Source organism: Micromesistius poutassou (assembly GCF_964030765.1).
Source record: "Micromesistius poutassou genome assembly, chromosome: 3".
Taxonomy (NCBI): Eukaryota; Metazoa; Chordata; class Actinopteri; order Gadiformes; family Gadidae; genus Micromesistius; species Micromesistius poutassou.
In genome coordinates this window covers 1,371,764-1,384,263 of record NC_140273.1, presented here as the reverse complement: position 1 = coordinate 1,384,263, position 12,500 = coordinate 1,371,764, and the positions used below count along the sequence as shown (strand labels likewise).

The window sequence follows — 12,500 nt, the reverse complement described above, 5'->3', positions numbered from 1 at the left end:
GGTTCTGAATCTGAATCTGAATCAGAGGAATCTTACTCCTAAACAATATCAGATGGCGAAGAGTACGTCTTCGTACAAACAAGAGACGCAAAACACGAAATGGGATTGTACAGCATTAAAAAATGTGTAGAAAATATTTGATAAAAGATATGGTTCACGTCTGGGACATAATGCTGGATATTGGAGCAGGCTGTTCTCCACAGTGAACCACTTTAAACGGTCCAGGGGAGCAGAGAGGACCAGAGCGTTCTCAAGGTTAAACCTCAGAGCGCCACTAATCACAGATGTGACAGACCCCACCGCTGCTGGGGCGACGGGATCTCACCGGTCAGGAAGCCCTGGGGGAAGAATAATCCGGAAATCCAGAACGATTTGGGCTGACCGCGTGTGATCCAGCTCTGAAGAGGAGGCAGAGGAAAGGGATTAGGAGAGAGAGAGAGAGAGAGAGAGAGAGAGAGAGAGAGAGAGAGAGAGAGAGAGAGAGAGAGAGAGAGAGAGAGAAGAGAGAGAGAGAGAGAGAGAGAGAAATACAGACATACACTCAGGAAGAGTTTTGGACAGGGAGAGAGAGCACGAGTGAGAGTGAGAGAGAGACACACACAGACACAGAGACGGAGAGAGAGAGAGAGAGAGAGAGAGAGAGAGAGAGAGAGAGAGAGAGAGAGAGCGAGAGAGACATACACTCATTATTAGGTTTAGGTTAGCTTAGGTTTAGGTCTGTTCATCTCCGTAATGGTACAATATCGTCTCTCCTCTAAAGTCCTCTGATTGATGGAGAAGGGCAAACGTAGACCAGATTGGGAAAAGAAAGGCAAATAACAGAATTAGTGGGAAAGGGGATATAGAGAGAGGGAGAGAGAGAGAGAGAGAGAGAGAGAGAGAGAGAGAGAGAGAGAGAGGGAGACACAGAGACAGGGCGACAGAAAGAAAGACAGAAAAACAGACAAAAAGAGGGAGTGAGAGAGAGAGATGGAGAGCGAGAGAAATAGAGAGAGATTCAGTGAGAGATGGCATGAGATAGAAGAGAGAGAGAGAGAGAGAGAGAGAGAGAGAGAGAGAGAGAGAGAGAGAGAGAGAGACAGCGAGAGCAGTAATACAAGTAATAGAAAGACCAGAGTTTGGCAGTCTGGGCCTCGGGGAACAGGTCTGAAAACCTCCCATTTGTTAGAGGTACAACACAACTAATGAGATCACAGCACAAACACACTCTCTCTGGGAGGAACAACATCCATTACTGCTGCTATAGTAGCAGAGAGCCAGGGGGCCATCAGTCTCTCCTCCAGGGATGGATGTGTGGGTGTCGGGGAAGTCTGAGAGAGAGAGAGAGCTGAGAGAGAGAGAGCTGCATGTCTGTGTTTTACACACTGACTCAAACCCCTGGTGGCAAATCCCACAAAGCACCCTGAACCAGGGATCCTCCTCTACACTCCAACAGTGTTGAGAGACGCACACTAGCCAATGCAAAACTAGTATATGTATATATACTGTATGTATGTTTGTGGATCAGTCTCCACTAGTATGTGTGTGTGTGTGTGTGTGTGTGTGTGTGTAATGTGTGCGCCATAGTGTGTGTGCTTTGGGGTTTGTGTGTGTCTGTCAGTGTGTGCTTTCATCCTTGTACGTGTGCGTGTGTTGTTTGTGTGTGCTATACCTGGGCTCTTGTGTGTGCATGTGTGTGTGTGTGTCCGTACGTGTGAGTGTTTGTGTATGTGTGTGCGTTACTGCGTGAGTGTGCTCTTGTGCATTTGCTTAAGTGCATGTGTGTGTATGTGTGTGTGTGTGTGTGTGTGCATGCATGTGTTTGTGTGTCTCTGTGCGCCCCCCCCCCCCCCACCTGTATGAAGGTGGTCCGGAGGGCCAGGTCGCGGACCCAGGAGCCCAGGGGCCTGAGGGAGGGGTAGGCGGCGCCGGCCCAGTGGGAGGGCACCTGGTTGTCGAGGAAGCTGCTGGAGATCCTCTCCATCTCCTCAGACATCACCACCAGCCCGGCCAGCGCCTTCAGCAGCGTGCCCAGAGACGTCTGGAGACACAGGGACACAAGGCAAGGCAAGGCAACTTTATTTATATAGCACTTTTCATACACAAGGCAGACTCAAAGTGCTTCACATATAAACATTGTCATACAATAAAAGAAAATAATAGATAAGTAAAAAGTAAAATAGATAGAAAATAAAGGCAAAGTTTAAAAAAAACATTTTAGAAAGGCAGAGTTAAAAAAATGCATTTTAGAAAGTGAGAAAATAAAGGCAAAGTTACTAATAAAATAAAAAATAGAAGCATTGTAGATTTAATATTTATCAGAAAGCTAAAGCAAACATAAAAGTCTTCAGTCTTGTTTTAAAAGCTGTCAGAGTTGGGGCAAGTCTTAAATCCTCAGGGAGTTTATTCCAGCTATTTGTTGCACAGTAACTAAATCCTGCTTCCCCATGTTTCGTGTTGACTCTGGGGATAATTAACAGATTGGTCTCAGAGGATCTTAGTGGCCTAGAAGGCTTATGTAGTGGAAGCATATCAGTTAAATATTTTGGCCCTAAACCATGTAGGGATTTATAGGTTAGCAACATGATTTTAAAATCAATTCTCTGACATACAGGGAGCCAATGTAATGATTTAAGAATTGGTGTAATATGTTCACATTTTTTGGTCTTTGTTAGAACTCTAGCAGCAGCATTCTGAACAAGCTGTAGTTGCCTTAGAGTTTTTTTGGGAGACCTGTAAGGAGACCATTGCAGTAATCAAGCTTGCTAGTGATAAAGGCAAGTGTTTGTAAGTCTTCGGTAGACATGAGCCCTCTAAGTCTTGCTACGTTTTTAAGGTGATAATATGCAGATTTTGTAACTGATTTGATGTGACTGTCGAAATGTAAATCTGAATCCATGATAACCCCTTGATTTCTGGCTTTGATTTAGGTTTTCAGGGACAGAGAGTGAAGGTGTTGGGTAACTTTAAGCCTTTTGGTTTTAGCACCAAATACAATTATCTCGGTTTTGTCCTCATTTAGTTGAAGGAAATTTAGGCTGATAGTCATTTGGTGATAGAGATACATATATTTGTGTGTCATCAGCATAGCAGTGATGGTCAATATTGTCATTTTGCATGATTTGCCCTAATGGGAGCATGTAGATGTTGAATAGAGAGGGTCCTAAGATCGAACCTTGTGGGACTCCACATGTCACGTTTGTTGATTCTGAAACAAAGTCGCCAATGGAAACAAAGTAGTTCCTATTTTGTAGGTAGGACCTAAACCAATTTAAGACTGTGCCTGAAAGCCCCACCCAGTTTTCTAATCTGTCCAAAAGTATTGTATGGTCTCTATAGTGTCGAATGCAGCACTGAGGTCTAGTAGCATTAGTATTGAGATTTTGCCAGAGTCTGTGTTAAGACGGATGTCGTTTACAACTTTAATAAGGGCGGTCTCGGTGCTGTGAAGGGGTCGAAATCCGGATTGGAAGGTGTCATAGCAACCAGTTGATGCCAGGAAGTCACTAAGTTGCTGGAGGACAACTTTCTCAATGATTTTACTTATGAAGGGTAGATTTGATATTGGTCTGTAGTTGTTAATAATAGAGGCATCTAGGCTCCGCTTTTTTAAAAGGGGTGGAATGAAGGTCAGGTGGAATTTGTGTTGGGGGCCTGGTCAGTCTGTCAACAGTTGCAAATAGGGTTTTGGCATTATTAGTATTGGTTTTAATGATATTGGAGACAAATATTTCTCTAGCACTTTCTAAGTCTAAATTGTAGGCACGGAGGCTCTCTTTATAGATGTCATGGTGAATATGAAGTTTTGTTTTACGCCATATGCGTTCAGCCTTCCTGCATTCTTTTTTCTGGGCTGTTACAAAAGCAGCTTTTCTCCAAGGTGCCTTTTGCTTTCCAGAAATCGTTTTAACCTTATAAGGTACAATGACATCTATGACTTTCAAAATTTTCAAATTAAAGTTTTCTAAAAGATCATCAGCAGAACATGGGTTGAGAGGTGGTAGCAAGGAGATGGCCTTTTTAAAAAGTACATTAGAATGTTCATTGATATACCGGTTTTTGACAGTATTTGATGTTGTCTGTATCTCGGGAATAAGAGATATATTAAAGAAAACACAGAAATGGTCAGACAGTGAAGGATCAGTCACCGAGAGATCTGAAACATTGAGACCCTTTGTGATAACCAGGTCTAGAGTGTGCCCCTTACAATGAGTAGCCTCTTTCACATGTTGAGACATTTCAAATGTGTCCAAAATGGTAAAAAGTTTTTTTGCACACTTATCATTAAAATCATCAGTATGAAAATTGAAGTCACCAGTTATAACTAGAGAGTCAAAGTCTGTGGAGATGCTAGACAAAAATTCTGTAAAGTCATCGAAGAAATTTGCAGCGTATGTGGGTGGCCTGTAAATAATTAATAGGAGAACTCTGGGGGAACATTTCAATACAGCACAAAGGTATTTGAATGATGGAAAATCACCAAATAGCATCTGTTTCCCCTGAAATACATTTTTAAATATAGCAGCAACCCCTCCACCTCTTTTTCCAGATCTACATACATCAAAAAAGTTATAGTTGGGAGGAGCTGTCTCTATCAGAACGGTTGCACAGAACTGTTATTTTGTTATTTTGTTCTAGCCATGTTTCAGTTAAAAACATAAAATCCAGTTGAGAAGTGGTAATAAAATCATTAACTAAAAAAGATTTGTTATTAAGAGACCTAACATTAAGTAGACCCATCCTGATGGTGTTATTGATAGGCTTTAAGGTTGATTTTGGCTTGGAGGGAATAGGTATGAGATTTGAGTGGTTAGCAGTGCGTCTAAGTTTCCCTTTGTTTACTCTCTTAGTGATTACAGCAGGAATGCAAAAGTTGCCATGTTTTGATGTAGGCAACCTTGGCACAGGCTGCTCTACTGCAGCATCCAAGGGGTGTGGGGTCATATGTGTGTGTGTGTGTGTGTGTGTGTGTGTCCTACCCTGAGCACCCTGAGCAGGTTGTTGAAGCGGTCCACCTCCTGGCTCAGCACCGTGGTCAGGGAGTCCAGGCGGCCGCTGGCATCCCGGACGAAGAGGCACTCCACAGCCTCGTCCATGTCCAGACGCTCTGCACCGCACACACACACACACACACACACACACACACACGCACGCACGCACGTACACACACGTGCACACACACACACACACGCACGTACACACAAACACACACACACAGGCACGCACACACACACACACACGCACGTACACACAAACACACACACACACACCATATCGGTATGAATTATGAATGATGTCGAGGAGTTCAAGAGACAGACAAGCACAAAGAAAGAAACGCAGAAAGAAACAAAGAAAGAATGTGTGTATGCGTGTGTGTGTGTGTGCGTGTTTGTGTTTCATGTGTGTGTGTTTAGGTGTGTGTATATGCGTGTGTGTGTGTGTGTGTGTGTGTGTGTGTGTGTGTTTCGGTTCGCGCGTACCGGGTATCTTAGCCAGGATGGCGTCGGCCAGCTCGTGGATGATGTCGTCGTTGCTCTTGGCCCCGCCCAGGGCGGAGGAGCGCGGCTGCACCTCCAGGATGGTGCTGATCAGCGTCAGCGTCTCCTGCCGCTGAGGACAACACACCGACAACACAGGAGTGAGCGCTGGGAGACGGCGGCTCAGGAGGTAGAGCGGGTCGGCTGGTAACCTGAAGGTCGCTGGTTTGATTCCCCGGCTCCTCCTAGCTTGAGTGTGGAGGTGTCCCTGAGCGAGACGCCCTCACCCTGACTGCTCCTGACGAGCTGGCTGTCTCCCTGCGTGGCTGACTCCGCCGTCGGTGTGTGAATGTGTGCATGAATGGTTGTAAGTCACTTTGGATAGTAGCGTCTGCAAAATCCCCTCAATGTACATTTGTAATGAAGGGGAGTGACCTGCCAAGACGCTAAGGGGGTAAGGGGGGGGAGGCTATGCAGAGTCTAGGTGACCTCTGAACAAGTGAGTCTTGAGTGAGCTTATCGCATATATCCTGCATCTTACCCAAAGGAATTCCTAAATCTTCACGTACATTCATTACATTCAATGGAGTATAAATGTTCAGGGTCTGAGCACTGTGTCTCAGTTTTGGGGGTCAGTCCCAGTCACTGTCGGTTTGCCGGTGAACCCCCTAGCCACGTGATGAATGTGTGTTATATCTTCCTTAAAGGGGTAGTTCAGGATTTTGGACATCGGGTCTCATTTCCAAGTGAGCCAGTGTGTTATTTATCATTGGAGACCGTTTTCAACACTTTGCATTCAGTCCTTCTAGTTGCAGAACTCGCTGGTGCTAGGCTAGCGCAAGTCGAGGGGAACTGCTAACCTGCCAATAAAAGCAGTTTTACCCACTGACTGAATGAAAAGTGTTGAAAACGGTCTCCAATGATAAATAACACACTGGCTCACTTGGAAATGAGACCCAATATCCAAAATCCTGAACTACCCCTTTAAGGGAACTTTTGCCAAAGCCCTGATGGGACATTTTGTCTCAAACTCAAAAAGCCATCTCCCGACTATAAGAAAGTAATTCCATATATATTGCTCATTTTTATTTGTCTGAATGCTAGAAGGGCCAGGAGTGACCTTGAGGTTTTATCAAAGCTGCTGTGCATGAAAAAAAGTTAGCTTGCAATTGAGAATAACTGTAACTTTGAAGCATAACAAAAGTATTAGTGAGTATCAGTGAATACATAATTAATCCAGCATTCAGAAAGCATCGTTCCTAAATTAATATTCATTAGTAAACAATTCACAATCAGTTATGAATGATAGATAAGATATTGAGAAAAATAAATTTATGAAGCATAAGTCGATGATTTACCAACAAGTGTTAAGAATGCATTGTAAACGCATGTGTATGATCAACTAAGAGAGGACTACTGGTGACTACTTATTACTTACTTACTGATGCAATGGTACGCAAAGATTTTCCAACATATTGTAAAGTATTTATAAATTAACTTACGCATTATAAATTATCTCATGAACAATGATGTAACTAAGCTATCAATATTTTATGATTATGACTAGCATACTAATGAGTATTCATACATGAACAATGCCTTATAAATAAGGAATTCAATTCAAACTAAAGTTTCATTAATGCTTAAATGTTTCTGAAGTGCTTCCGAAATGTATGTCGGTCCTTCTAGATGGTTCCTCAGCCCAAGAGTATCCCGCGGATACTATGTTTACGGACCTGGAAGGCGAGGTTGGCGTTCTCGTGCATGCCAAAGACCTCGGGGTCATCCAGGATGGGCAGACCCTCGATGTACTTCTTGTACGTGTCCAGCCGGTCTTCTTCTGGGGCGAGGTAGACACCTGGTGCACCAAAGAGTTCACCAGAGTTAAAGACCAGAGAGAACATTGAGACGCATGCACCCCCCACAGACCCATCTTTGAGGCTGAGAGTACCCTTTCATCCTCATCAAAGCAGAATTTAATTATTGAAATAATATAATACTATTATAACATTTACATTTACATTTAGGGGATTTTGCTGACACTGTTATCCAAAGCGACTTACAACCATACATTCACACACCGACGGCGGAGTCGACCACGCAGGGCGACAGCCAGCTCGTCGGGAGCGGTCAGGGTGAGGTGTCTTGGTCAGGGACACTTCGACACTCAGCTTGGATGAGCCGGGGATCGGGGTAGCAACCTTCCAGTTACCAGCCATCCTGCTCTACCACCTGAGCCACATGCCGCCCTGTCGCTTTGGATAAAAGCGTGTGCTTAATGTCCTAAATGTAAATGTAAGGGCTCCTGATCAAGGCGGCCGGTGCAGGTGGACGTGTGACGTTGGTTGCATGTGACAACCACAACCAGAGACGACCACACACACACACATGGACGTGAGGAGGGGTAGTGATGGCGGTGGGGGGGGGGGGGGGTACCTGAGGGGGAGTAGGTGTAGCCGGGCTCCAGGGTCCCCGGGGAGAAGAAGCCCTTCAGGACGGTCCGGAGGCAACGCTGGTCCCAGGCGTCTGTCACCCGGCCCCCGTAGGTGATCTCACCTGAGGGGAGGGAGGGAGGGGGGAGGAAGGGAAGGGGAGAGAGGAAAGAGATAGGGGAGGGAAAGCCACAGAGATCAACAGACAAAAGAGGACAACAGAGAGAGAAGAGAACAGAGAAAATGAGAGGGGCCAAAAGAAAGAGAGAGAGAGACAGAGAGAGAGAGAACGAGAGAGAGAGAGAGAGAGAGAGAGAGAGAGAGAGAGAGAGAGAGAGAGAGAGAGAGAGAGAGAGAGAGAGTCATGAAGTCAGAAGTCCTCCACCACAGCCATATTTTCCTTATTTCATCTTGGTGGATCAACAAGACAAAGCTCTCACTTGCAATGATGCTGTACAAAGAATATACACAGCACACAATGAGTACAGAAAATACAAAACCAATAACAAGATAAGTGGAAATAGACAGATCTAAAGGATTGAAACTGTCCATCGCAAACTTTGGGGGCTTGACGTGTCAGCCAATCACCGGAGCGAGCATGATGGGGTCCAGATGTCCAGTCCAATAACCAGTGATATCAGGGGAAGCACCCAACGCTGTTGTATAGGATACAACGGTGAGTACCTTAATGCTTACCGGTGATAAACATGAGGGTGGTGTGATATACACACTCTAAGTGCTAACCCTAACCCTTAGAGCGGAAGCATCAGCATGTCAGCATTACCACATCTCTATAATCCAAAACGGATTGGTAAACTGCTCATCACTTTCTGCTCATCGTTGAGAAGCTGGTTCTGTTCCTGTACAAGAAGGCTGTTTTGTTCGAGCCTGGTGAGAGCACTGGTACAATGCTTTCCCTTACAGCAAAACTAGTCAAATATATAGTGACACATAAAAGTGACATCTTCTGACATTTACTGTGTCGGGGTGTCAGATGATGCATGGCAAACGGCAGCAGCAGACAGTAGAGAGAGTGGCAAAAAGTTATAAAAAAGTTGCAAGAGTTGGATACACAACAGAGCCAGAGGAGAGATGAAATAGAGAAAGGTCAGAGGAAAGAGGAAAGAGAGAGAGAGAGAGAGAGAGAGAGAGAGAGAGAGAGAGAGAGAGAGAGTGCGAACAATAAAGAGAGGGAGGTTGAACCAGATGTGCCGTGTTGTTTTCTTGTGTTGTTGAGGAGGGGGATGTGGTCTGAGTCTTCCTGCACATCTATTTGATCCATCACTCTGACAGGAGAGCCAATTCCATGCTTGATTAGAGGCAGACCTCTCTCTCTCTCCAAACAGCCCGCTGAAGTGAGATTCAACTCTGGTAAAGTGCACAGCAACAGTGACTCACATGTCCTGGGTTACACTAAGGACATGACTGTTTTAGACATAGGCATTAGAACAATGAAACGTATACCCCCTAGGCCAGGAACGATACATTAGGAGGGTTTAACCTTTAAGTAATTCCAACCCTTTCTCTAGTGACTAAGACATGACACTTTTAAAGGACGAAGAATTTGAATAAACCAGGGCAAGCAGAGGTGCCCTGGCTTGATGCTAATCAATAGTGTCGAGGGAGGTATTGGCTCATGTCCAGCTAAATACCTGCCAGTCTCTGCTCAGCCTCCCACAATGACTCCTGCCATGTGGATGAATAATGCAGATGGATGTCTGCCCCCTCCTGCCTGCATGCCAGCAAGCCTTTCAGCCAATCAACCAGCCTGTCTACTAGCCAGCCAGCCAGCCTACATGCTAATCAGCTAGCTCAGCAGCTAACTAGCCAAACAGCTAGCCCTTCAGCCTATGTGCGAGCCAGCCAGCCTGGTAGCCAGCCAGCCAACCTGCTAGCCTGCCAACTTGCCATCCAGCTTGCTAGCCAGCCTGCTAGCCAGCCTGCCAGCCAACCTGCTAACCAGCCTGTTAGCCAGCCTGTTAACCGGTCTGATAGCCAGCCTGTTAACCGGCCTGATAGCCAGCCAGCTAGCCAGCCTGACAGCAAGCCAGCCAGACAGCCTGCCTGCCAGTCTGCTAGCCAGTCTGACAGCCAACCTGTCAGCCAGCCTGCCTGTAAAGGAGCTGCCAGGCGACCTACCGGTGATGTAGGTGAGAGCGTCCCAGGGTATGGCGGTGTCCTTGCAGTAGAGTTGGAGGTTGAGCAGGGCACACTCCCGGTCGCTGTCGCTGAACTCATAGCCGATGTTCCAGCCCAGGGGCCCGAACTTCTTCCTCTCCTGGGACACAAACACAGTCAGAGACAAGGACCCAGACGTACCTGCATGACCTTTAGAGTTGTTCCGATACTGATACAGAGTATCAGAAATTCCGAAAACACTGCCTAAAATGAAGTCACGTATCGCGTATCGGCGAGTATTTACTACACAGAACATCAGAAACACTACGGTGTGATGCTGCGTCGAAAAACATGGATGCATGGAGGCTTAACAACGAGAAAACAAATACATTATTATAATTATAGATCATAAGTGTAAATGATGGTTCTGAAAAAATAGAAATAAATTGTGGACAGTAAGTGAACAGACTATACATCGCTGTCATCGTAAGAGAACCCTTCAACAAGAGCAAGTGCTGTTAGTAGTACAATGCTAGACGCTAGATCGGTATATACTCTGCATCGGCCGATACTCAAGTTCAGGAATCGGAATCGGTACTGGTAAAACGGTATCGGAACAGCTCTATTGACGTTACTCCCAGCCAGCCCAGGTACAGGTACCTGTATGATGGCATGGAAGAAGCAGACTCCGAAGACGATCTTCCTCCAGGGGCGTCCCAGGACGTGCTCCTCGAAGAAGCTTCCGGAGATCTCGGTGAAGGCCCGCCGCACGTTGGCCCGCAGGCCTTTGGGCGGCTCGTTGGTCACCTGGCAACCGCGACACAACAGACGACCAATTGGTGACGAGAAACGTGCAAAAGCAGTTGAGGCATACAGAGCAACTACCAACAGAGCAACGACTACATTTATCTTTCTTGCCTGTGATTTGTTGTCATCAAGTCAGTCACACAAAGCATGCGTCACAATAGCCGGTCAGTACAACGTGTCACTCATGAAGTGCAGCATAAACATAGAAGGAACAATTAAGGGGAAGACTTCTCAGACATTATAAATTGTTTTATGAAGCAGGTTATCAGATTGAGGAAAGCATCTGGATTGAGAATGTTTTTCCAGAGTAGCAGTTGAGTGCATGAAATATCTTCTGTACTCCTGACCATCCCTGTAAGGAGGGCTCCCTCCTTCTCAATGCATATCCCTCCCATTTGAGGAGTGTCCTAGCCCTTTAGAGGGGTGTAATGTGGGCCTATTAAGCCCTTTGAGTCTGTACCTGTGATTGAGGCATCAAGGATTTCAACTGGATGCAGCATGTTACTTCACAGAGCCATGTGCATGTTCACTTGTGTGCATCTCTAAGGATCAAGACAAAACATTCTAACTCAATCCTCTGATATATGCCTCTGTTTAAGCCGTTTACGCTACTTGCATATTCTGTTCCAAGTGTCTCCCCAAGGGAATGCAGCCAAACATAGCCGCCCTGATGCATATTCCAGCTGAAACATTGTGCTGTCAGACGTACAATTACAAATGGGACGCATCCATCATTGAAGCGGCCCAGGGAGAGCAATGCAAACCAGATCCATTTAGACGTTATGCTTACCCCTCCATTACCAAAGCTCTCCGCTTCCTCTTGACTCTGCACTATCGGCATCACCAGGGGCCACGCCCGAAGCGCACCTTGCATGATGATTATCCCAGGCACTATTGTTCTCAGATTAATGACGTACCTGAGGCCATGGGGGGCCCGGTTAGTAACACACCGCCGAAGGGAAAGGGATGCATGCATGATTTAGAAAGATGTAATATCGATAGCCTGCTCCGCTTTTCCAAATCCCTGAGAAAGAGTTTGGCCCGGGCTGTGCGTACGATTTTCAGGGTATGAGCGAGCGAGAGCGGCTGTCCTTGTTAATGAAAAATGATGACTGCGAGCGCGTCCGTCAGCCATCGTGTTTGACTGCAGAACACTTAGCGGGGGGGAAATGCAGGCCTGTGCGCTGGCTAGGACGAATTAACGTTTGACGTGATGAATGAGAAAAACACGTGTGTGAGATTGTTTGTGTGTGTGTGCGTGTGTGTGTGTGCGTGTGTGTGTGTGCTCCTACTTTGACAGAGTTCTGCAGCACGGTAACAGGGAACACTTTGCTGGGCATGGAGCTGAGGAACAGACGGAAGTTCTGATGGATGGAGGTGTCTGGACGGGGGGAGGGAAGAATGACGGTATTACAACCACACCTCTTTCATATCATTCATCTAGACACTTTACGCGCCATTCAGAAGACAATACATCTCCATATGAACGCGGTGCAGTGCCAAGGGCCCTGTTCACACCAGAGGAACAGCACGCTTCTACAAGCGGTTTCTGAATTTTCGATTGGATCTGGATTAAAGAACTCTGTTTACACATTGTGCTCACGATCGCCTCAGCCTGTTTTCAAGGAAGGCCGGTTTACGAGAAATCAGCGCTTGATTTGTACGCGCATGTAAATATTTCAGGTAT

The 12,500-nt window shown here is 46.0% G+C and overlaps 1 protein-coding gene across 1 annotated transcript in view; it reads right to left on the bottom strand.

Moving 5' to 3' along the window:
* Positions 1 to 12,500, bottom strand: part of LOC311340446 (dynein axonemal heavy chain 6-like) — a gene marked incomplete at both ends in the record, with an annotated part of 83,812 nt that overhangs the window by 2,929 nt on the left and 68,383 nt on the right. Inside the window, 9 exon segments of the mRNA XM_084465340.1 lie at positions 326 to 398; positions 1,835 to 2,020; positions 4,959 to 5,086; positions 5,460 to 5,589; positions 7,193 to 7,314; positions 7,893 to 8,012; positions 10,028 to 10,166; positions 10,667 to 10,813; positions 12,106 to 12,194. Of these exon segments, the coding sequence (XP_084321466.1) occupies positions 326 to 398; positions 1,835 to 2,020; positions 4,959 to 5,086; positions 5,460 to 5,589; positions 7,193 to 7,314; positions 7,893 to 8,012; positions 10,028 to 10,166; positions 10,667 to 10,813; positions 12,106 to 12,194 (1,134 nt within the window).